Source organism: Euleptes europaea, unplaced genomic scaffold (genome assembly GCF_029931775.1).
Source record: "Euleptes europaea isolate rEulEur1 unplaced genomic scaffold, rEulEur1.hap1 scaffold_44, whole genome shotgun sequence".
In the NCBI taxonomy this organism is placed as follows: domain Eukaryota; kingdom Metazoa; phylum Chordata; class Lepidosauria; order Squamata; family Sphaerodactylidae; genus Euleptes; species Euleptes europaea.
In genome coordinates, this window is record NW_026612394.1 from 82,000 (window position 1) to 104,712 (window position 22,713).

Genomic DNA, 22,713 nt, shown 5'->3' on the forward strand with positions numbered 1-22,713 from the left:
TGCACTATCTATTTGGAAAGGACATTCAGGGGTGTGACAGTAGGACTCCCTCTCTAACAGGCAGCGGTGGTTAAAAAAAATCAGGGAGCCTTGGGATATAATGAGAGCTTGGGGACTGGTCATGAATAAAGTTCCAGTTTTTGACACTAAATGAGCAGCTGATGTGAAGGCAAGTCAAGGATGACACATAGTGGTTTTCTCACTATGAAGCTTCTGTCATGTAACGGCTAGAAAATAGAAAATGAAGGACATATGGATATAATATAGAATGAGGAAAGGAATTTAAATGGTGATCGTGAAAAATACAATTTTCAGTTTAACTCATTGCTGATTATATGGGTTTTTTGTTGGTTTTTTGTTTAGTTTTATAGCATTCACTGTTATGCTAGGCAAAAAGATTCTTGTAAATATTAACTACAGATGTAACTGAGTCAATTTGTGAGTTAATTTACTAGGCAAAGAATACACAATTTTTCAAACATACTAAGTTCTTCATCTCTTGGCTAGGAAGAATTGTTGGTCACAAAGGCAGAGGCAAGATGAACTTTTATTCATTCTTCATTAGCAACTGCTGGGCTATTTCCCTTTGTTTTTCGAGGGTACAATCACTGCTATTTCATAGAAGACAGAACTTAACACAAGATATGGCAAGTACATTTATTAGGCTGCAGAAATGCCAACTTCACCCTAGACAGATAGCAAAAGATCTTGAGCTTAGCAAGTGCTAGTTGAGGCTGCCTCCTTGTGGTCACCCTAATATTCAGTAAACGGTGCATTACTGTTTGCACCCAGGTAGTATATTGCTGTGGGGTTCTGAGCATGATCCATGCATCGGTTATTACAGGTGGAAGAATTAAAAGATACATGAAGTAATTACAAAATCCCCCTTAATTTGCAAATATCCAAGATCACAGAATGTACAAAGGGTAAAATGCCTTTATTCAAATATGTGTTTATTACATGATCGAAGAAAACTGGTGAATTCACAGCCAACTAGCAAACTCAGTTTCAGTGGGAAATACTGCTCTCCAGGACTATTAACTAAATGTAATTTTTACTCAAAGAACAGTTCTGGGAATACGTTTATCAATTTATAGGAGTTTCATAATAGGAGTTTCCACCATAAACTTGAAACAAGTTTTATTTTTATTTTTAATTATAAGACCATAAATGCTGCTCAAATATCAGACTGGTTGCTTGTTTCAGCTGAGGTCCTCTCCCCGCCGCCCCACCGTCTTCCTGGTAGAAGGGCTTCTCTTTCACCATAATGGAAATGATTAATGAAATGAAGTACATTTCACATCACAGACAATTCCCACCCTACTGCCACCCATTTATTTTTTCCATTAGATACAGGATTGTCTAAGCTAGAAAAAACAAAGCATTTCTTTCTCCTCAACTATGCTCTTACATCTCGTAGCCAGGCTAGTGAATCCTAGTTCACTGTGACTTTTATACTTAAACCTGCTTGGTTTAAGATTTTTGAAACTGCTGTAGCTGTATTTTTCTTTTTCTTATTTCTCTACCTTGTTAGTTGAATGTATTACAATCCCTCTGTGAGACCTCAGCACTCCAAACCAACCAATACAGACTGGGGCTAACCACCTTTTGTATGAACAGGGTGGTGTCTGTAGATCAGGAGACTCTCAAGGCCACTGTATGTTAAAACTGACGTGTCACCACCTTACATGTCGTTCTTTAAGCTCCTTCCTTCCACCTCTGTTTGGTATCCAGCAGTTGCTGCTGCTAAGTGCCCCCAGGGCTCATTCAAACCCATTCACAGTTTGGAATCTTCTTTCAAGTACAAACTAGTAGCTGTACATCTGCTGCTGCTGTTCTGTTGGAACCTGCTGCTGCCCTGTTTGTGGTGGCGTTGGCTGAGCCTGAGTCTGCAGGACATCGGTTTGAGGCACTGCTCTCCACGTCAAGGGATGCTGTTCTGACATCTGGCTCCCTAATGGAGCAATGGAGTTCACCAGAGTTGTTAGGTTTATAAAGTGCGCCACCGACTGAGGACTGGTTGCTTCAGGCTGTGGCTGTATTTGAATATCATTTTGTCGGTTGCCATGCAGCATGGCAGAACCAGTAACTGTATCAAATGTCACTGTGAGAATTGAATTGTCTAGTTGTAACTGGCGTTCAGGAGTTGCAAGATGGCCTACAGCTACAGGTTGTAGGTTTGTAAATGGAGTCCCTGCTAGAGTGGTGATGGGAGTGACGCTGATATTGGTTAGACCAACAGAGCTAGAAGGCGCTGTAACATTTGGATTGCCAAGGGTCACCACCACCTGAGGACAAAGACAATCGAAATTTTAATAGTGGCTTTAATTAGCAAAGTAATCATCAGTACTGGATAATTCATTCGGATTGGATAATATATTTATTTATAAATTGTAGATTTCATGCGAATTTTCACTGGAACTGGGACTTGCAAAAGAATGTTCACCACTGATGGAGATGTCATAAACAAACTGAATTACTAATTCAGTTCAGTACATTTCATGACAAACATAAGATTGTCATTAATATGAAAGCATCTGGATCGCATCCTTTGTACTTAAGATTTACTACATAAAACTAAAAGCACCACTGTCGCAAGAGAGGATGGTATTAATTTTAATTACCTCATCATTCCTTACAAGTGAAAACAGGCAAATAAAGCAGCATTTTTTGGCCTTGCCCCCAGCCTGGTGGAACTCTCTGTCCAATGAGACCTGGGCCCTGTGGGACTTCGCACAGCTCCACAGGGCCTGCAAAATTGAGAGGTTCTGCCAGGCCTGTGGTTGAGGGCAGTAAATGTTCTCTTACCTGGCTTCCCCTCCCCTCTCCCCCCTCTTTTCCCTTTTAAAATATTGAGGCTCCCCACGCTGGGTACGCTGGGTTTCTCCGAACCTGGAAATGATGCTGTCGTCTGAGAGCCATGATCAGAGCGCCATTATTGTTTATGTTTTAATTATTTATATGATAGTAATTCTATGTTGTTAGCCGCCCTGAGCCTGGCTTTAGTTGGGAAGGGTGGGATAAAATTACTACTACTACTACTACTAACAACAACAACAATAATGATAATAATTCCAAATAAAACTGGAATTAAAGGGTGTGATGGGATGAACTTTAGGTTTTACTATCTTAGCAAGAGTCCTGGGTCATTTGACCAAGAGGTTGTCAGATCTGTGTGGATGACACAGCTATACAAAAAAGGCAGGGGCAAGCTTGGATCTCATAGCTAATAACTGCTTTGACTTTTACGGAAGAAAAGGCTGCTACATTTCAGATTCTGGAAGGATGGGCCTTTCCCCACTACCCACTCCACAATGCTAGGGTCACCAGTGTCATCAGCAGGAAGCAAGTGGATGTTCGTAAAATGCAGCTGATTATTTTCTCATATGGGAATGAGTTTAGCTACTGAGTGGGAACTCGCATTCAGACACAGCAAGACATTTATAGATCCCTTTCTTATGGATCCCTTTCTGACCCCATTCACCATAATGATGAGCAATACACAATTAATCACATAAACAGCCCGAAACAACTCCATATACTTGTTAGAATATTTTAATAGTTCCAGCATCTACAGTCCATTTTAAACTTATGCCCGCTCTCAATCCCTTTGTAAATGACACTTACCTGCTGAATGCTTTGCACAGCTGAATTGGTCTCATCCCCCACATTTCCTGTGAACTCGACTTCTTTTTCTGTATATTCACTGAAGGCAGAGTCCTCAGGTACTTGGACTTCCTCCTCGTCACCTGGTTTAGGCTTTCGTTTATGGCCACGTTTATGAGTCTTCACACGCTTGGCCTCTGGTAGCTCTCCTTGTTCCAGAGACAGATCTGGCTGCATGGACAGAGTTTTCAATAACATACAATATCACTGTTCACTGTTCTTTATTATTACAGTCCACGACCAGTATATAAATAAAGGAAACATTAATTACAAAAAGGATAAAAGTAATATACAAAAAACTACACGTCTGGCAACAAACTGGCACTTGGACACTCTCCTGGGCAAATACTAAAAATGAGGTCATTTCAGTAACTGCAATCACTGCCACTCTTCAGTGTTGAGGGCCCTTCCCACTTTTTTGTGATTGCAGACCAGGGTGCAAAACTGGGCAACCAATCGAGTCGTATGGTGGTTCTTATCTGACGGAAGATATTCAAGCCTAATTTCATTAGAGCTTTCCAGCAATGGTCCGATAGTTTCGCTACGAATTTTTTTTAAAAAAATTCTTCAATAAAATAAACAGCAATCTTCATAATTTAAAATATGTGTAAACTTAAATACAGAATTTCTATATTACAACTTATTCCAATATCCTCATTCATACTACCACACCGAATACACGGTTTATCCTCTGTAAAATAACTAGACTATCATCGCTGCACATTGTCCTTTCTCACCCTTAATTATAAGATTTTCCATTTTATTTACAGCTGGTAACCATAGCTCATCTAGACTCATTGTACCACCATTTTTCTGATGCATTGTTGCCTTAATTAAAACATATATTTCTTTAACTTTAACCAATCATTCCTCTATCTCTGGAATCGTTTTTTGTTTCCAGTGTCTGGCAAAAGTAATTCTAGCAGCGGTTATCATGTGTAACCCCATACATCGGTTATCTTTAGTTAGGTTTGGAACTAAATTTAACAAGAGTATCTCAGGTTTACATGGGATGTCAATCTCCATTCCGACAGATAGATATTTCACTATTTCAGTCCAGAACGTTATAGCTCTCTCACACTTCCACCACATATGTATAAAGTCTGCTTGTTTTTTATCACAGTACCAACTATTGTTCACTGATTTGTAGATTTTACTTATTCTAATTGGAGTTAAATACCACATATATACCATCTTAATTAGATTTTCTCTTATTTGCAAACTGACATTGAAATCTAATCCCTTTGAAAAAATATGTTCCTTCTTGATCACTCAGTGGTTTATCTAAGTAAATGTTCCATTTGTCCCTATAACCCAATGTTAAATTTAAATTATCTTTTAATAAAATTTGCATATATTTTTGAAGTTGAAAATTTATCTTGGAGCATTAGTTTTTCAAACTCTGATTTTTCTCTAATTTCAGTTAATTCTTTTTCTTTTAAATTATTCCAATACTTTTTCATTTGTAAATATTCTATAAATGTAATATTAACTTCTTTTTTCTCCAAAAAAATTTCTAGAGGTTCTAAATGATTATTATTTTTAATCCAATAATGATAATCATTCTGTTTATCTGTCTTTATTCTACAAGGAAGTTGGAATTCTGGATTCTCGGCTAAGATGTTCCAAAGGAAGGAAGACAGTGGGGAAATATCTGGGGCTAGTTTCTCTCTTAATACATCCCATTGTTTTAGAATGGTATTAATACAGTTACTGTCTTTGTCATAAAAAAGTTTCCTATCAGTTTTTTTTTACCATGGCCATCTATTTAGCGGGCATTTAACAAAGTCTTGCTCAATTTTAATATAAGATTCGTTTCCATCGTTTACTACCCATGATTTTAACCATTTTACCCTGGCTACCTGATAATATACTAGTAAATTTGGCATTCCTATCCCTCCTTTGCTTTTAGGTTCATATAGATTAATATTTCTAAATCTGTTTTTTTTTATTCTGCCAAATAAATCTATTACAGATCTTCTGCCATTCTTCAATCATTTTCTTTGGTATATCTACAAATAGGTTATTGAAAATAAATTTTATTTTTGGTAGGATTATCATTTTGATTAAGTTGACTCGACCTAGAAATGTTGCATTTTGAGGAAGCCATTTTTGAGCATATTCTTTTAATTCTTCAGCTATTTTCCCGCAATTTAAATTTAAACATTTAGTTCTATAATTACTTAGCCAAATACCTAGATATTTAATGTTTTCTGCTTTTCCTAGATCTTCTGCCCATACTTATTTCTCCTTTCGCTACGAATTTTGTTATATAAGGTGCATTCAAAAACCACGTGCTCTATCAATTAGATTTCTTTTTGTGGGCAGATGCATAAATATCACTGATCTGGTCAATTTAGGGATATTATGTCTCCATGTAAAAATATGCTGGCACTGTGATTTATTTAAACCGGCAAAGGAACTAAGAAGTGTATTTTCTTTTCTTGTTTATGACAGTGTTCTTAAAGCATTATCTCATGATAAAATAAATATATCCTGGAAAACATTAATGTGAAACAGCACTCTGCATCAAAATATCCAAACTCTTTAGCTCATATCTTTTTTGATTGTGTGTTGGTGACCTCTCTGGATTCAGCCAATGATAGCTTCTGGTGCTTCTTCCTCTTCCCTGGCTTCTCTTCTCCCTAATATGGATTTTGTTATAACACTGTCTGTGGCAAAAAATTTGACTGCAGTAGATTCGACACAAAGGTGGAACCAGAGAGTGCTATTAGAGTGACCTATGTTGCCCAAGACTGTTGGGTCATTAGATTATTTGAAATAAAATAAAATGTCCAAATTACAGTTCTTATGATGACCTGGGAGATAAACATATTGAATACTTTCATGGACATGCCCCCATGGGATCTCATCAAGGACAGACTGAAACTGTCTTTGGGAAACTGAAGTGGTGTGAATGGACTCTAAGCCTTTGGGTGTTGTGACCAATATATGCAAAGTGTGGCAGAAGAATTTTTAAAAATCTGATTAATCATACAAATTATGGATATGCTTTTATTTTTGTTCAGCAGCTATTCACTGGTAAAACTGCTTGCCAGTGGTGGGCATCTTGTATTGCAAGTTTAATGATCTCTCTTTAATCACAAGATTGAGAAATACTTATTTTAAAATGAAATCTAGTATTCCTGAAGACTCAATTAGGACCATACATACAGCATCAAAGAAAATCAGTTCCCATCCTTTTTTTACACTGTAAAAGTCCCCAAAAATACAGGAAGAGGAATAGAAAGTTGTAAGAAAAATTCACATTTTACTCTGATCAATTTTACCTGCACAATCCCTATAGATGAAGCATCGACCGTAGTGGTCTCTGGGAGCTGTTCTAAGTCATCGATCCTAACTGAAAGCACCTGAAAATAAAAATATTAAGGAATTAATAATCTAAAACAGGATTAATATGTAACATCATGTGCATGGATTTATTTTATATTCATGTGGTCATATCAGTACAACAGATTTAGTGCAACATTGTTCACTTTCGTTGGCCATTAAGTAATTTACGCCATTTAAATCATATAAACTGACTGACTGATTTACAATAGCTAATGTGACATGACAGCCAGAATGCCATATTTGGTTATGAGAAACTTAACTTCTAATCTCTTCTCTCATCCATGAAAATCACTGTAGAGATTTGATCAAGTCTTGCACATGAACACACAAAACTGCCTGATGCAAAGTCAGATCACTGGTCTATAAAGATCAGTAATGTCTACTCTGACTGGCAGCATCTCGGTCTCAGAGGTCTTTCAACTCATCCTTTTGACTGGAATAGCTGAGGACCGAACCTGGGGACTTCTGCATGCAAAGCAGATGCTGTACCACTGAACCATGGCCCCTACCCAACACAGCCTACTTCACACAGTTGTTCAAAGCTGAAATGCTCCTCTAACAGTGCAATCCTAAGAAGAGTTACTCCAGCCTAAGCCCATTCATCTCAATGAGCTTAGACTGTAACTCTGCATATAATTGCACTGCAGTTTTCTTGAATTAATTAAGGAAACACATGCAGAACATGTAGGAAACACATGTATTGGTGGCTGAACAACAACCAACTCCTCATAGCAAGGCTTTAATTATTTAAGATTTTATGTATGTTTATATTTTTCAGATAGGACAACGTTGCACAAGAGCTGCCATAATGCCACATGTACAGAAACAAATATTGTATAACCAGGCAGCAGCCTTTCCTCTGCAATTGTTTAACATGTGTTTAATTACAACATAGGAAGGTTCAGAAGCTTGTGAACTGCTCCACTGGGTCAGTGCTGAATAAGCAGCTCTGAGGGGGAAGCAACATCTAAAGCAGAATGTAAATAGCTATAAACTTCGTGACTCACCACTTCTAGGAAGTGTTCAGGGATGCTAAAGGTCAGAAATTGCTGTCCCCAAGTGGGTGCTTCCCCAGCCTAGCTTTGTAACTTTGTACCTCTGACGTAGGACATTTCCGCATGGGTAATCTACCCATGGTTAATGCTGTTGGAAAGTGGATCTTTTCCTGCTTCCCCACAGCATCATGGTGCATATTTGCACCTCCCAGGGTTTCCCAGGCTTTCCTGTGAATTTTTCTCAAACCTGCTTTGCTCCAAAGTTTTGGAGGAGACCACAGCAAAGCCTGGATGGCTGCTGTGTGGATGGGAAAAATTGTATTTTCTGGCCCATAACAACAGCCATTTCTCCTGACCCTGTCCCCATGGCAGCCATTTCCTTCTCCATGGTGCTAACATATCATTATATCAATATACCGTTGTAGCATCAGGTGTAACTGTTTCTCTGAATTCTTAGTTTCATTTTTCTAAAAACTGTAGGTTTCTAGCTCCTTCCCTGGCGGACATAAAAATAATGAAAGTTGGGAATTCATAGAACTTGTTCCACCTATTGTTACAATGGTATATGGATATAATGATATTCTAGTGCTGATTTTTTAAAAAGCTGCAACAATCCCAGTGGCTCGGGGGGGAGGAAGGCCACTGCAAGGGGACTGGGGCAAGGAAACCTGCCATGTGTAAGCCCCTCTGCCACTGCACTTTATCTGTAGCCTCAGGCCATAAAGATAGGGTGACAAATTTAGCCACCCACTCAGCACTTCAATTGAAACAATCCCCCCCCCCAGGATAACCAAAATATTACTGCAGCCACTCAGATTTTTAAACATTAAAATTTTGGGGCAAATCCTTTATGGCATCCCAATCTGGATCCCAGCACTAAATAACTCTGTGGAGGGTATTCAAGCAAAAATTTTGAGGCAAATCCTAGGAGTACCGAAATATATCCCATATGTGACGTTATGCTTAGAAACAGGCCAGAATTTAGTTGAAACCAGAGCTTGGATCTCAACCTTTAAATACTGGCTTAAAATTCACTTTAGGGCAAATCAAGGAACTCTTATGTTCCATCTGCTAAAAGACACCTACAAATCTAGTTGGTTCTCCACTATTCTAGCTAAACTTGGCCATATCGGCATTTCCTTAGAGGATCTGTCAATGTTAGTCGAAAAACTAGCATTCAGTACTATCAAATAAAGAATTTTAGACCAAGAAGAACAAATGATATGTCCATCTATTCCGCCAACATGCTCCCCTCTTAAATTAGGTCTACAGGTTAAATACGGGAAACTACAACAGTACTTTGATACACTTGAGGATCCCCTCCAACAGAGGGCTTTTATGCTCACCAGACTTAATGCCCTCCCCTCAGAGGTATTAAAGGGCAGGTTTAAAAATATCCCCTTTGAAAAAAGAATACGTTTATGCGGTTTGAGTCAACATGATACACTTCAGCATATAATTATAAATTGTCTTCTGCATGATGGCCCTCGTAAGAAAACAATTTTACCCTTGATGGATAAAATGAAATCTAGCCACGAAACTGCCATATGCCGGTTTTTAATGAACGACTCTATCCCTGAAGTCACTTTAAAGGTGGTGGAATTTTTGATAGAAGTTGTCAAGTTTAGGATCAAAGCTTAAATCATATCTATATGGGATATGTATGGAATGAGAATTCTTGTGTACCATCTATGCTATATTTCTGAGAATATGCCAATAAAGGTCATTTGATTGACTGTAGCCACACCACAAGCAGGAGACCTTCCTCCCCCTGTGCTACAGTGGTCCCAACCAGAATCAGCCTCCCATGATGCTCTTAAATGTCTTTCCCAGGTACTACAAAGTGGAGGCATGTCCCAGGGATGAAGCTGGGGACAGCTTCATGTCTAGCTGTGCCCCCATGTATTTTTGATTTTGTCCAGTATGTTCAGCCTTCATCCATGGATACTGTCAGTGTGATATATTCATATTTCAGCAACCTTCATAATGAATCAAAGTTGTTGAACTGCCACTGGTGCATAAAAATAACATTCAGAACAAGGAAACATACAATTAATGAGTCTCACTTGGAAGTCAAAGGAGAATCACCACCATTACAATATCAGCATACTCACCTCTGGATGTTTTCGTCTCATGTGACGGCTCATTGATGCTCTGGTAGAAACCTTCGTTCCACAGAGATGACAGCTCTGAGCTTCTACCTTATCATGGGTCAGCTGGATGTGTTTCTGGAGCATGTAATCAGTGACATACTTTTTATCACACACTGAACATGTCCACTGCTTCCCCACTAGCAGACAATAAAACAAAAAGCTCTTTTAGTATTGCATTTCTATCACAGCAAACACTTTTTAGTATATGGTATAGAATACAAAAGTAGTTAAGTCAACTTTGGAAACTGTTCAGACCAAACATTCACCTGTGTGAATAAGTTTATGCGTCTCCATTGTGTTCCTTTCACTAAACGTTTTCCCACAGAGCTCACACATGAAATCTTTGATTCCTGCCAAACAGAAAATACATTACGATCAAAATGATACTGTGCTTTGGCACAAGTGGGTCATCTGCAGAAATCAGTGCAAGCTCCAATTCATGTAACCCAATGAGTGGGTGACAGGTGTTGTAGCTTGCATAAGCAGCTCCCAGGTCTACTCTGGATCCTATCAAACAGACATGTGCTGGAAATTCCTGGTTGAAACATGGATTCTCAGGCATGTGGGGGCATTTAGATCAAGACACTGGTGCATGGGAAAGTCTCCCCATCCCCCAATTACCAGTTTCCCAACCTGAAACAGCCCTAGGAAGCTACTATTTGTCCCACTGTGGAAACTTCCATCAGGGCATGCAAGTTTCCCTAACGGACAGTGATGTGCATTTTCTAGAAAAAATTGAATTAGAGAATTATCTGTTCTGTTTAAATAAATAAATAATTTAAATCCTTTTAGTAAAAGAAGATAAATACACCAACTACAAGCCTGGATTACGTACAAGCACTGGCGATTTTGTCCATGGTTTATATCCCATGTTTAGGCCATCTAACATGATTGATTTGTAGCACAACAGCCCTATAAATAAACAAAGACTATATTTATGTATATGGGGCAGAAAATTTCCACAGAAAAATATAGTATTGGTACAGGGCAAACAGCAGCTCCACAGAGCTGTTTCAGGTCAGGAAAATAGCCTTGGCTCTCTCTCTTCACACACCATGATCCTAATTCAGACTGGGTGAGAATTACAACTAAGAATCTCAGCTCACAACTGCTTGACAAGACCCAGGGCAGACCTGGGAATAGCATATTGTTTTGTTAGACCCTCAGCAATCATGAAATGAAGGACCCCTTAACACCAGGCTAAAGATTGTGTGATTCACTAGCAAAGACTACACAGCTGCACTTCTTAGGCCAAAGCATCTCATCACTTCTATTAGTTCTTCACATTCATCAGTTCTTCACATTCACAGTTTACGTGATTCAAAACATTATCTTCCTTCAGCTTCCTGCCTTTATCAGCTACTCCACTCATGCTAGTAGTTCTTTATTCTGGAAAAGAGGTTTTTTTTGGGGGGGGGGATTACCTAGGTGCATTTGGTAAAATAAAAAAAAAACATTAGCAGAGTCAACTTCTGTAGATCTATCTACACTCCAAATTACATGTATTTGTCTGTCATTATTTCCTCCATAGTAACTTGGGAATTCCATAAAGGAGATACAGCTGGTGCCAGGTAAAATTACTGGCAAGTAAAATATAGCCATGTTAATTACTAAAATACAACACTATGCACATCTTCCAGAAAGCTGAACTCAGCTATACTTTCTTAGGAAACATGCATAAGATATGGACATAAGAAGTCACTGATGTCAGTGACTGTAGAATGACTGTACTGTACAATGACATCAGCTAGGAAAATAGCAGAACACTCTCTGATGGACTTCCAGGCAATACAGCTTGCTTTGTTCAATGGCCCAGTCAATGGACTCCTGCCAACAGGCTCACCTGTATGCCTTTTGTAATGCTTCAGCATGTTGACTTTCTGTGCAAATTTCCGATGGCATTCCATGCATTCATACTCTTTTATTCCTTTGTGTAGTTTCATGTGATGGCGCAATGCGTGTTTTGTTTTCATGCCTGTAAGGGATAAAGCTTAAGTTGAGGTATGGTAAAGAAACCCTTTCATCCCTCTTCCCCTGAGCAATACTCAAGAAAAAAGACTGCATGCGAATGTTTTAAGCCAATGGCCACCTCCTGGAGAAAGGCACAAAATGCCTCTTCAAACTTAGCTGGAGCTACCTTTGTGCTATGGCTTGTTTTAGAGAACAATCCATATAAAACCTTCAAGAAGTCAATGAAAAAGAGCAACAAAAGACGGCTGAGAGGTTTTGAAATAGGTCTTTCAGAAATGAATTGTGATGCTCCGCACGAACTCTCTGTCAAGTTTCTTTAAATTAATTCAGCTGCAGCATTTGAAAACAGCATTTGAAAACACAGCCTAGGATCTAGCTACAGGAGATGCTGGAAGAGCTGCAAAAGGATTTCCTGAGCATTTTTTACTGACAAATAACAGCTGAGAGCCACACTACCGCCCCACTTCCAAGTCAGAGAGCGGCTGCAGCACTGGGAGAGGTGAATTAACATTGTATTCTAACACCAATTACATGGGGATGCTGTTTGCCAAATTGGGGAAAACCAGCAGGGGGATCCTCTTGAGGTCAAGAAATCAGGGCAGGGTTGGGGAGGCTAACCCCCCCTCATAATGAATTAAACACTGAAAATGCCTGGAACTAGGATTCACCAAAATCAATGGTACTTCCTTTCAAATATGTATGGTAAGTTAAAAAACAACAACTATCAGTACTGTGGCACCATACCGTTTGGTCATGCATATGGGACTTCAGAAGTTAAAATGTGCTCTGCTGCATAGCTATGTTGATGTAAAATTATATAGGAATAGTATATCAGTTTTTAAAAAAACCTGATTCCAAATCATTTAGACCTCCCTAATTATTAATGTAGACTCAAAATTTTACAGCGGTAATTTTATGCCACATCACAGATATTTAGAGATATAAAGGAATACTCATACCTTTGCCACATTCTGCACATAGGTATTCTCGGATATTATCATGGACTCTCATATGTTCTTTTAACATATCCTTCCTTGCAAATGACTTACCACATTGTTCACAGGCATGACTTTTCACACCTTTTAAAAACAAAGAAAAGAGATCGCTATATAAACAAAATACCAAAGGGAAAAAAACACACAAATGTTGTGTGCAAGTAAATCCAAAAATGTACCTTTCAGCACCTTTTATAAAGCAGTGGACACTCTTCCAGGACAAAGAATTTTTAAAGGATACATAGAATGACAGAGTAAGCAGAAAAGGACAGAGAATAGCTACAGAGATATCTCAGAACAGCTGTAAGAAAGGTTCCCTAAAGAAGTTATGAAAAATAAGCAAAAAAGAGAAGAACAGCAAGATGTAGATGGAAAAAAGCAGTAAGAAAGCGGCTGAAGCAAACTATGGGGCCTGTTTTCAACCAGGAATGCACCCCGTCACACTGTACACAGAGACCATACAAGGAACAGAAGTGTTACAGAAATGCTTCTGTGCCCAGAAGAAGAGAACACCCCTGACCAGCTGGAATGGCTGGGAGAGCCAGCTCTCTATGCCTGCCCCGACCAAGGCCCAGGTGACTTCTGTGACTCGTAGATAACCTCTGCTCCAGTTCAGCAGTTCCACCTACTCCTCCTTCCCGTGATGAGAGGAAATACAGCAAAGAGGCATGTAGTGTGGGAAGGTCAACACATGCTGCACAATGGAATGTACCATGTGCTTCCTACAGTTCAGGTCTGCTTTACAGCAGGTGACTAAGGGCATCCTTCCTCTCCTAAGGGGTCTTCCCCAACAAAAGGGTTTGTGGCATTTGGTGCAGAATGTTAATCACCTCAACATAAGAACAAATAATTACAATGTATTTTCCTCATAAAAGGGTTACAGAATAACAAAACAGTACAGAATAAACTAACAGCAGAAGAGCGAAACCTTTGTTGTTAAGAAAATGATAATAAAATGAGTCTACCTGTATGAATAAGTTTATGCCGCTCTAAATTCCCTATGCTGTTAAAAATCCTTCCACAGATTTCACATGGATGGATATATCTAAAATGGGAAATAAAGATCAGCTAGTGATATCCTTTTTCTGATTAACTGAAAGTCTGTGATCTTGTACTTTAATTTGAAGAAAAACACATTTTTAAACACATGTTCAAAAGCACCTGGGAATTACACAGAAAACCCAGCTGCCTTTCAGTACATCTGTCCAACTACCTACTAGAATAGCACCTTGCAGAGGCTCACTGATTCTAGGTTTTTATTTTTTAAAATTTCCTGTCACAGCTGACTACTGAATTTCAGTAGATATAGTTTGGATCCAGTACAAGGACTGCCCATTTCCCAAGCTCTCCCCTCCCCTGAGCAGCCATTCCCAGGGTCACGAGGTTCATGTGAAGCAACAGTCACAAGGGTCCAGAAGCTCGTGTGGGTAAAATTGCTCCCTTCTTCCTCTTCTGTCAGCAGACTGGAAATGGCTGTTAGGGAGACAGGAATTATCATATGATCTGTGCATGGTAGTGGCAGGAAAATGGTGTAGCTGGCCCTGGTGCTCATGTGTAAAACAGCCTAAATAACTGTCCCAAGGTGGGAAAAATGTAAGTAGAAATCCCATAAGCACTAGCCCATTATTGCCTACATGACTGTCCTTGACTGTTCTTACTTGCTGTTTTGCCAACATCTCTAGGAAATAGGTTGCAATCGGCCTTCTCATGCCTAAATCCAAATTAAGTCAATCATATTTGCCCATGTACAGATGGCAACATTACATCCTTGCTTTTGTTTTGTTGGAATCATCTACTTACTTCTGCACATTGGGGTCAGGCAGGTTCTCCCGGTGAATGACCATGTGTGCGTGGTAAGTGGCCTTCAAGGCAAAACGTCTATGGCAGATGCTACAGCCATATCCCTTCTCCTTGTGGACTTCCATGATGTGTTTTAAGTACTCCTTTCCTCGGCCAAATGTTAACTAAAGAATGAAACAAGAGTGAGGGCATCACATACTGGAAAAAGAAAATTTTGCAAACAGCAACCACTAGTTAATACAACTTTGAAGTAAATAGTAAAAGGAACCAACAATCGTATAATTTGTGGCAATGAATCCTCTGATTGGCTGAGCTGATATATTGGCTTGGAGTGTTATTTACTCAGGAAACAACTATTGTGTGTATTCCAATACCTTTGAAAGAAGGGAATTTTATCAGTCAGACTGGGAATAAAACCTTACACAGCATACCTTAAAGGGAACCTTAAGGAATCCAAAGGAGCTCATTTGCCACGGGGTCTCTATTTAATTGTACCGTCACAAGCACACTGCTACAGAACTTGGACATTTTTTCTTAAGAAACAGTATTGCTGACAAGAGCCCAGAATTGCACTCTAGCCAGTGAATCTACCTCTTAGTGAATCTTCTTAGTGAAGCATCAGAATCAGTAACTGGAGCACAGTTCTGGTCTCCAGCTTGTCATTCTGCCAACTAGAGATTCTTTAGCTAGTTCTGTAAGTAGTCATTGAGCTTTTTAGATAGCAGTAGGGCCTTAACCAGGAATTATAAAATATATATCTAAGTGCCCATAGGAAAGCATTGGTGTGATCTTGCAAATTAGAAACATGGCAACTGTGCTCCCATGGTTTTCCTATGGGGCCTTGGGGCAGCAAGGGGAGCACATTTGGCAAAGCCACTTAATTGCAAGACTGCTGGAGTGCAACAGCATGGTACTCCCAAAAGCTTTTTGCCCTGGTCTCTGCTGACACTGGGGACAAAAATAGTAAAGTGGGGAGCGGAAGGAAGAGGTGGACAGATCCTTCTCTGCTCTTGAGGTTGAGAAGAACCTCAAAGTGAAGAGGGATTGAACCATAAATGGGACCAAGCTGCAGAAATTAACTCATGAATATGCAGAAGATTGACAGAGGGACATTAGGTAGACAGCAATATATAACAAAAAGGTCCAAGAACGTGAGGCAAAAAGGGAACAATCACATTAAAGACAGAAGTATTGAAGGAACCACACAATACTAAGATGAGAAAGGGCTGTATGCTGAAAAGCTTGCCCTAGAGTCAGTGAATGTTGTGGATTTGGGGGTGTTGAATTTGGAACTACCATATTATAGTGGTTCTTGGATTACTGACTGAAACCTTCCTCGGAGACCACTATTTAAATTCCAGAAGCTGCCCATGTAGTTCCAGGGATGAGTAAGAAGACTTCTTCATGACTCCCTATACTACTTATTGATGAAACTGTACTAGTCCCTATACTTCTTACTAGTTTGTGGGTATGTCCCCAGTCTAACTGTCTACTAAAACGCAATCCTGCAAACTGCCATTGCATACAAAAGCTCTAGCGAGGACTTTAATGTATACATGGAGTCTTCCAGCCAGCAACTTCTGCTCTATTCCAGTCACTGGAGGCAGCACATGAATGTATGTTGGCATAAATGTTGCAGCCTGGGCCTGCAAGACTCCATGTGCACACAGTAGAACACACAGGTCTCTTGATGAGAGAATGTGGCAGACTCTCTTACTATTTTTGACATTTCTCAACTCTCCCACCCCATATCTCCACAAAATGTTTGAAAGGAGTAAAACTACCTGGCACCTTTTGCAGCTATACTTGTGAGGCTCGGAATCCACACTTCCATCTGAATTTTCATCATTTTCCTCTGAAGAGATTCCTATTTTGCCAATGAACTCTTCCCTTTGGTGGTCATCCATTATTGCAATGTCCTACACAGAGTAGAGGTTTAAACTCAAACCTTTGCCAACCAAAAAACAAACCTGACACAGTTGTAATGTTTCCACAATACTAATACAAGCCAAATCCTCAGCAACTGAGATAAATGACACCTTCACTTCCCTTTTGGTTGAACTTCTGTTAATAACAAGACAGAATTGTGCAGAGTACGGCCCATTGCTCCTATGCCTGATTTCAGATGACCAAATCTGAATAAAATAATGGTACATACAAGAACTTCTTGTCTACTATTACATGGAATGCTATCTGTTAAAGGCCAACAACTAGAACTATTAAAATCATATTCATGCTTGTGCATATCCCTCAGTGATGTGTCAGCAGATGTTTCCCACATCTTATTTATAACAAATACAGAAAATAAAATAAAAATTTTCTGGTAAATCTTGATAGCAACTCTCCCTCATATTCCATATCTCATAACATCACCAGAACATCCATAACATGTTTTAGATAGAAATATTAATAGAACTTGTAATGGGTTACGCCCAACCAACTTTTCCACTGGTGAGAAAGGGAGGAGGGGGTGGGTCCCTGCGGTCCACCATAAATGCTATGCTAGAGATCACAGGACCTGTATGGACAAAAGCCTTATGATACAGGGGTGGTAAGGAAGATAATTGACAGAGATTGAGCAAAAATGGTGGCTGGATCCAACCCAATGTACAGCTCCCAATTCAATCTTAAAGAAATTCACAGCAATGGGTGCCATGCAAGTATTGTGGCTGAAGACTTAAAAACCAGCCTGTAGCCTCTCTTGCTTGCCAAACCAATCTGTATAATGTTCCTCTTATGAAATCTTGTTCTTAATTCTTCTCTTTGATAGGTGTTCTACCCCCTAGTCAAATACAGACTTAAGTAAAATTGCATTGCATACTGTAAAGCATTACAGCTGGGGACCCAACTTTTTTGAGCCTGCAGGCACCTTTGGGATTCTGACAAAGGGTGGTTGATGCAACTAATAAATGGCTGCCACAGGAGGGAGATTATGCACCAGTAGTAACTCTTTAACACTTCAGGCAGAAGCTCTGTTTAACAGGATGCCTTTTTAAATGAATGCACTACTTTAAAATATTTGTTGCATACACACATCCTTGCATACCTTCAGCCACTCAGTGCTGTGATAGTGGCTGCTGACCAAGCAGTGTTTTTAAAAATCTGCCCAGCCAATCAGATCTCCACTGGTCAATCAGAAAGGCTGTTATGCAAAAGACTTATTTGGTCTTCTCTACTTTCTAAAACAAGTTGATGGGTGCCAGGAAAAGTGTCTGTAGGTGCCATGGCACCCATGAGCACCACATTCAGAGCCTGAAGATCTGGGACTTGTCTCTGAGCAAACCAGTGGCTTTGACAGTCAGTGTGGTGTAGGTGTTAAGAGGGTCAGTCTAGGATCCGGGAGACCCACGTTCAAATGCCCATTCTGTCATATGGAAGCTCACCAGATGTCCTTGGGCCAGTCACTCACTCTAAGCCTAACCTATCCCACAGTGTTGTTGGAAGAATAAAGTGGAGGAGAGGAGGAGGGTCCCCACTGGAGAGAAAAGCAAGGTATAAGTGATGTAGAAGAAGAAGAGTTGGTTTTTATATGCCGACTTTTTCTACCACTTAAGGAAGAATCAAACCGGCTTACGATCACCTTCCCTTTCCCACAACAGACACCCTATGAGGTAGGTAAGAGCCCTGTGGCGCAGAGTGTTAAGCTGCAGTACTGCAGTCAAAAGCTCTGCTCACGACCTGAGTTCGATCCCGACAGAAGTTGGTTTCAGGTAGCCGGCTCAAGGTTGACTCAGCCTTCCATCCTTCCGAGGTCGGTGAAATGAGTACCCAGCTTGCTGGGGGTAAAGGGAAGATGACAGGGGAAGGAACTGGCAAACCACCTCGCAAACAAAGTCTGCCTTGGAAACGTCGGGATGTGACGTCACCCCATGGGTCAGGAATGACCAGGTGCTTGCACAGGGGACCTTTACCTTTATATGAGGTAGGTGGGGCTGAGAGAGCTCTAAGAGAGCTGTGACTAGCCCAGTGGTCGGCAAACTCATTAGTCAACAGAGCCAAATATCAACAGTAAAACGATTGAGATTTCTTTTGAGAGCCACCATCCTACTTGCTTGTCCCTTTAACTGGAGATGCCGGGGATTGAACCTGGGACTTTCTGCATGCCAAGCAGATGCTCCACCACTGACCCACAGCCCCTCCCAAACGGTGCAAGTGCAGACCTCCCCCCCTCCCAAGCCCCCGCCATTATAAAACGGCAACCGAGGCTGGCTGCCCAACCCTCGGAGGGCCCCCCCTGCCGCCGCCGCCCCCCCCCCAGGAAGGGGACTCCTCTCCGCCCTCCCCCGCCCTCCCAGCGCTGGGCACTAGCAGGCGTTCGGCTTGAAAGGTCCAACGAGAGGAGAGATTCGGGGACCCCCCCACCAACTGCACTCACATAAAGCTGTCTTATACTGAATCAGACCCATGGTCCATCAAAGTCCATCGTGCCTGACCCCCACCCCCAGCCGACAGAGTCAGCCTCCGGGAGGGATTCCCCTGCGCCCCACTGCTGCCGCCCTCCCCTCCTTCCCGGGCCGGAAGGAGCGCACGGGGAGCGCAGCCCGCTCTGGCCCAGCGCGAGGCGGCACCTGCCTCTCCCCCCCCCTTGCAGCAGCAGCCTGGGCGGCCAGCCGCCGCCTCTCCCCGCTGCCTCTGATCCCTTCCCGCTGGGGAGAGAGAGAGAGAGAGAGAGAGAGAGAGAGAGATGGGGAGGCCAGGGGAGGGGGGTGCTGCCTCCCACTCGCCTGCTGGCTCCTCCCGCCTGGGGCGCGCTGGAGCCCGGCGGGAGTGCGGCGCCTCTGCCTGGCTGGGCACGGGGATGCAGAGGAGCCGCTGAGCCGACGGATGGGGGGTGGGGAGGCGGGGAGCCGGCTTCCTGGCCGGCTGGCGGGATCCCGCCGGTGGTTGGGCTGGGCCAGGAACCGCGGCCGCCCGGGCCCTGGGGAGAGCAGCATTCAAGGGGCCAAAGAGCCGCATGCGGCTCGGGAGCCGCGGTTTGCCGACCACTGGACTAGCCCAAGGTCACCCAGCTGACTTCATGTGGAGGAGTGGAGAATCAAATCGGTTCTCCAGATTAGAGTCCACTGCTCTAAACCACAGCTCTTAACCACTACACCTCGCCAGCTTTCAAAAATAAATGTACAAAAATAAATTAACACAATACCTTAAAATGAACATGAATATGGTCTCTCAGTACGTCCACCCTGAAGAATTTACGCCCACAAATCTCACAGGTGTATTTCTTATCTCCATGGGTAAGGAGATGCTTGTTCATATTGCTCCTACAAGAAAATATCTAAAAAAAGACAAACAGGTTAGCGGATTAACGTTATTTTCTTGTTAAATATGAAAGATTCAAGCGGTCCTTGTTTATTATTTAAAATGAAGTTAGGTCACATTTAATAAAGTTCTAAGTTCTTCTACCATCATCATATCCTCACAGAAATGACGAAGTATTTAGACTGTGAATCTTAATAAAGAAGTATTCACAATTCCTTCCCATTTCTCTAAGCAACGTCATTTAGAAATCCTTAAATCAGATTTAGTAAAAATGCCTACCTATTTTTGAATTGATATAGCAATTTTAATTTGCAATGACAAAAACCCTGGGTGGGCAGTCCTTAAAATAAAAGCTCCCACTGAGGTAAGCCAATGAGATATCCTACCTTTCCACACACAGGACAACCAGAGGGCTCCTTCTTGTAGCGGACCATGTTGTCTGTGCTGTGCTCAAAGTCCTCTCTTTTTACACGCCTCACTCCTTAAGGTAACAGTTCCCACCAAAAATAAAGAACAAATATAAAATAAACCAAGCTGTCTACTTACACCTATGATTTTTTAAAATATAAACAACATACACTATAATACAGATGAAAACGATGCTTGAAAACGGGAACACTATCAGCACTGCCCAGTTACAGGGCTTGTACATAAATGAACAGGTGAGATCCAGAGGCAGTGGTCTTGGCCCCAGGCCAGACTGTTGTGACACTTCAGCATGTAACAATAAATTACTTATTTACATTAATCCACAGGCTCATGGCTGGAGTGAGTCTTATAGGGTTTTTGCAGAAGTTGCAAGATAACTAATGCAGAAACCATACTGAGAATATAGTGAAAGGTTATATATATATTTTTATGTTCTTATTTATAGCTGTTATTCAGGGACAAGGAATCTGACCTCACAGGAAAATTAGAGAACAAATGGCTGAGAAGACATTGCATGGCATACATTGGGTATATTACTAACTGTGCAATCCTGAAAGGGGAGGGGCGAAACGGGTGAGCAGGCAGTGTGACCTGTACGGAAGCATAAGTGTCACTTATGCCAGCCAAATTGGCATGAAGGCCAGCGCAGGGGCACTTATGCTGTCGCAGGGGAGTTGTGTGGCAGTGCGAGCCCCAGCGCCGACACAGCCTCGCTGGCAGCATATCTCTGGTACATGGGCTCACGCCAGCACTGAAGGAGGCGTTTCCGGGGGCGGAGCTGCCTTTAGGTAGCTTACAAAGCCCTTTCAGCCTGGGAATACCACTTTTTGCAGGCGCCGAGTCATGCCTGCAAAAAGGCAAGCATAACCCCATGAGACTCTATGGAGAGTTTCATGGGGTTTTCTTTAAAATACCATTTTCAGCTTGTTGTGTTTGGCAGCAAACTGATCAGAGGTCGGTGTGGCTGTGCCATTCACGGGTGCGCTACAACTACCCCCCTGCCTGAGCTGGCATTTCTTCACAGGCACTTGAGTGAGAAGCTTTTGCCTCCACACCAGGCTGAAAAGTAGCAGCACCTATCCTATACTCTTGCAATGAGTATACAGATGATGCCATCTTTCAAAAGAAACTCCCCTCAACTGTGCAGGAGGGAAGTGAGCACACTATACTTCATCTGCACTGTCTCTGTCATGCTTCCCAGGCAAACAGTTATAATTCAATAGCAAGCCTCTTCTATCAGTTGCAACTTATTCAATGGCACACACATATCCAGCAATAAATTGCCAGTGCAAATAACTAAAATGAGTATTTACGGTAGGCTAGCTTCCTGTATCTGTTGTTTCAGATAGAAAGGAAGGATAGAAACATTTCCAACAACATTTATACAATCCATATTTGGCATTCATGAGCAGTTCTTAAATAGATTTCATTTAGTATTTGAGCAACTAGATTGTGCCTTTGAGCCAAACAGCTGCACTCGAATAATTCAATGGCTGCTTTGTAATCCATCATATGACTTCATTATCATGAATGACAAGAAGAACCAACCAGGATCTATTTACTTCTACAATATATATGGAATAGCTGTCTGTTTTTTGAGAGAATACCAACAGGTATTTGCTCAAATCCCAACCTCCATCACTAAGTCAAGATCTAAGATGTTCATTACAAATGTACTTACCTTCCAGGTGCCGCCTCTGGTGATCCAACATGACATCTTTCCGGTAAAACAACTTGTTGCAGATCTCACAGGCAAATTTCTTGTCCCCATGTTTCTTTTTGTGTTTTGAGAGGTTGCTGTTTGTAGAAAAGAATCTGAAACACATCTCACACTGAAATGTCTTGTCATCTGCAAGAAAAGGAGAAGAAAAACAAAGAACCAAATGTAATATTTACATTTAGTCGTTTCTAAGAATGTGCTAATCAAACCTGCTTGTGCATCTGGACAGGATCCGTCTCTCAAAGCCAACAAGCAAATTGATCTGTCTTATGCTACAGTACTCCTCAGTAACTTGTCTTTAATAGCACCTTGACATGAGGGGACAACATAGCTGTGGCAGTGTCCAGAGTAGCCTGAGCTTATTACGCTTA

At 41.2% G+C, this 22,713-nt stretch overlaps 1 protein-coding gene across 1 annotated transcript; it reads right to left on the reverse strand.

Annotated features, from left to right (window-relative positions):
- Positions 1–1,683: 1,683 nt before the first annotated feature.
- LOC130493150 (PR domain zinc finger protein 15) lies at positions 1,684–22,468 on the reverse strand. The gene is made up of 13 exons (XM_056866871.1): positions 22,304–22,468; positions 20,580–20,674; positions 20,078–20,209; positions 16,719–16,853; positions 14,935–15,098; positions 14,100–14,179; positions 13,099–13,218; positions 12,012–12,143; positions 10,435–10,518; positions 10,130–10,305; positions 6,957–7,037; positions 3,628–3,837; positions 1,684–2,288 (listed from the first exon to the last, which is right to left on the reverse strand). Exons 1-13 carry the CDS (start codon positions 22,446–22,448, stop codon positions 1,809–1,811), a joined length of 2,034 nt encoding a protein of 677 aa, XP_056722849.1. The 5' UTR covers positions 22,449–22,468; the 3' UTR covers positions 1,684–1,808.
- Between the last annotated feature and the right edge of the window lie 245 nt (positions 22,469–22,713).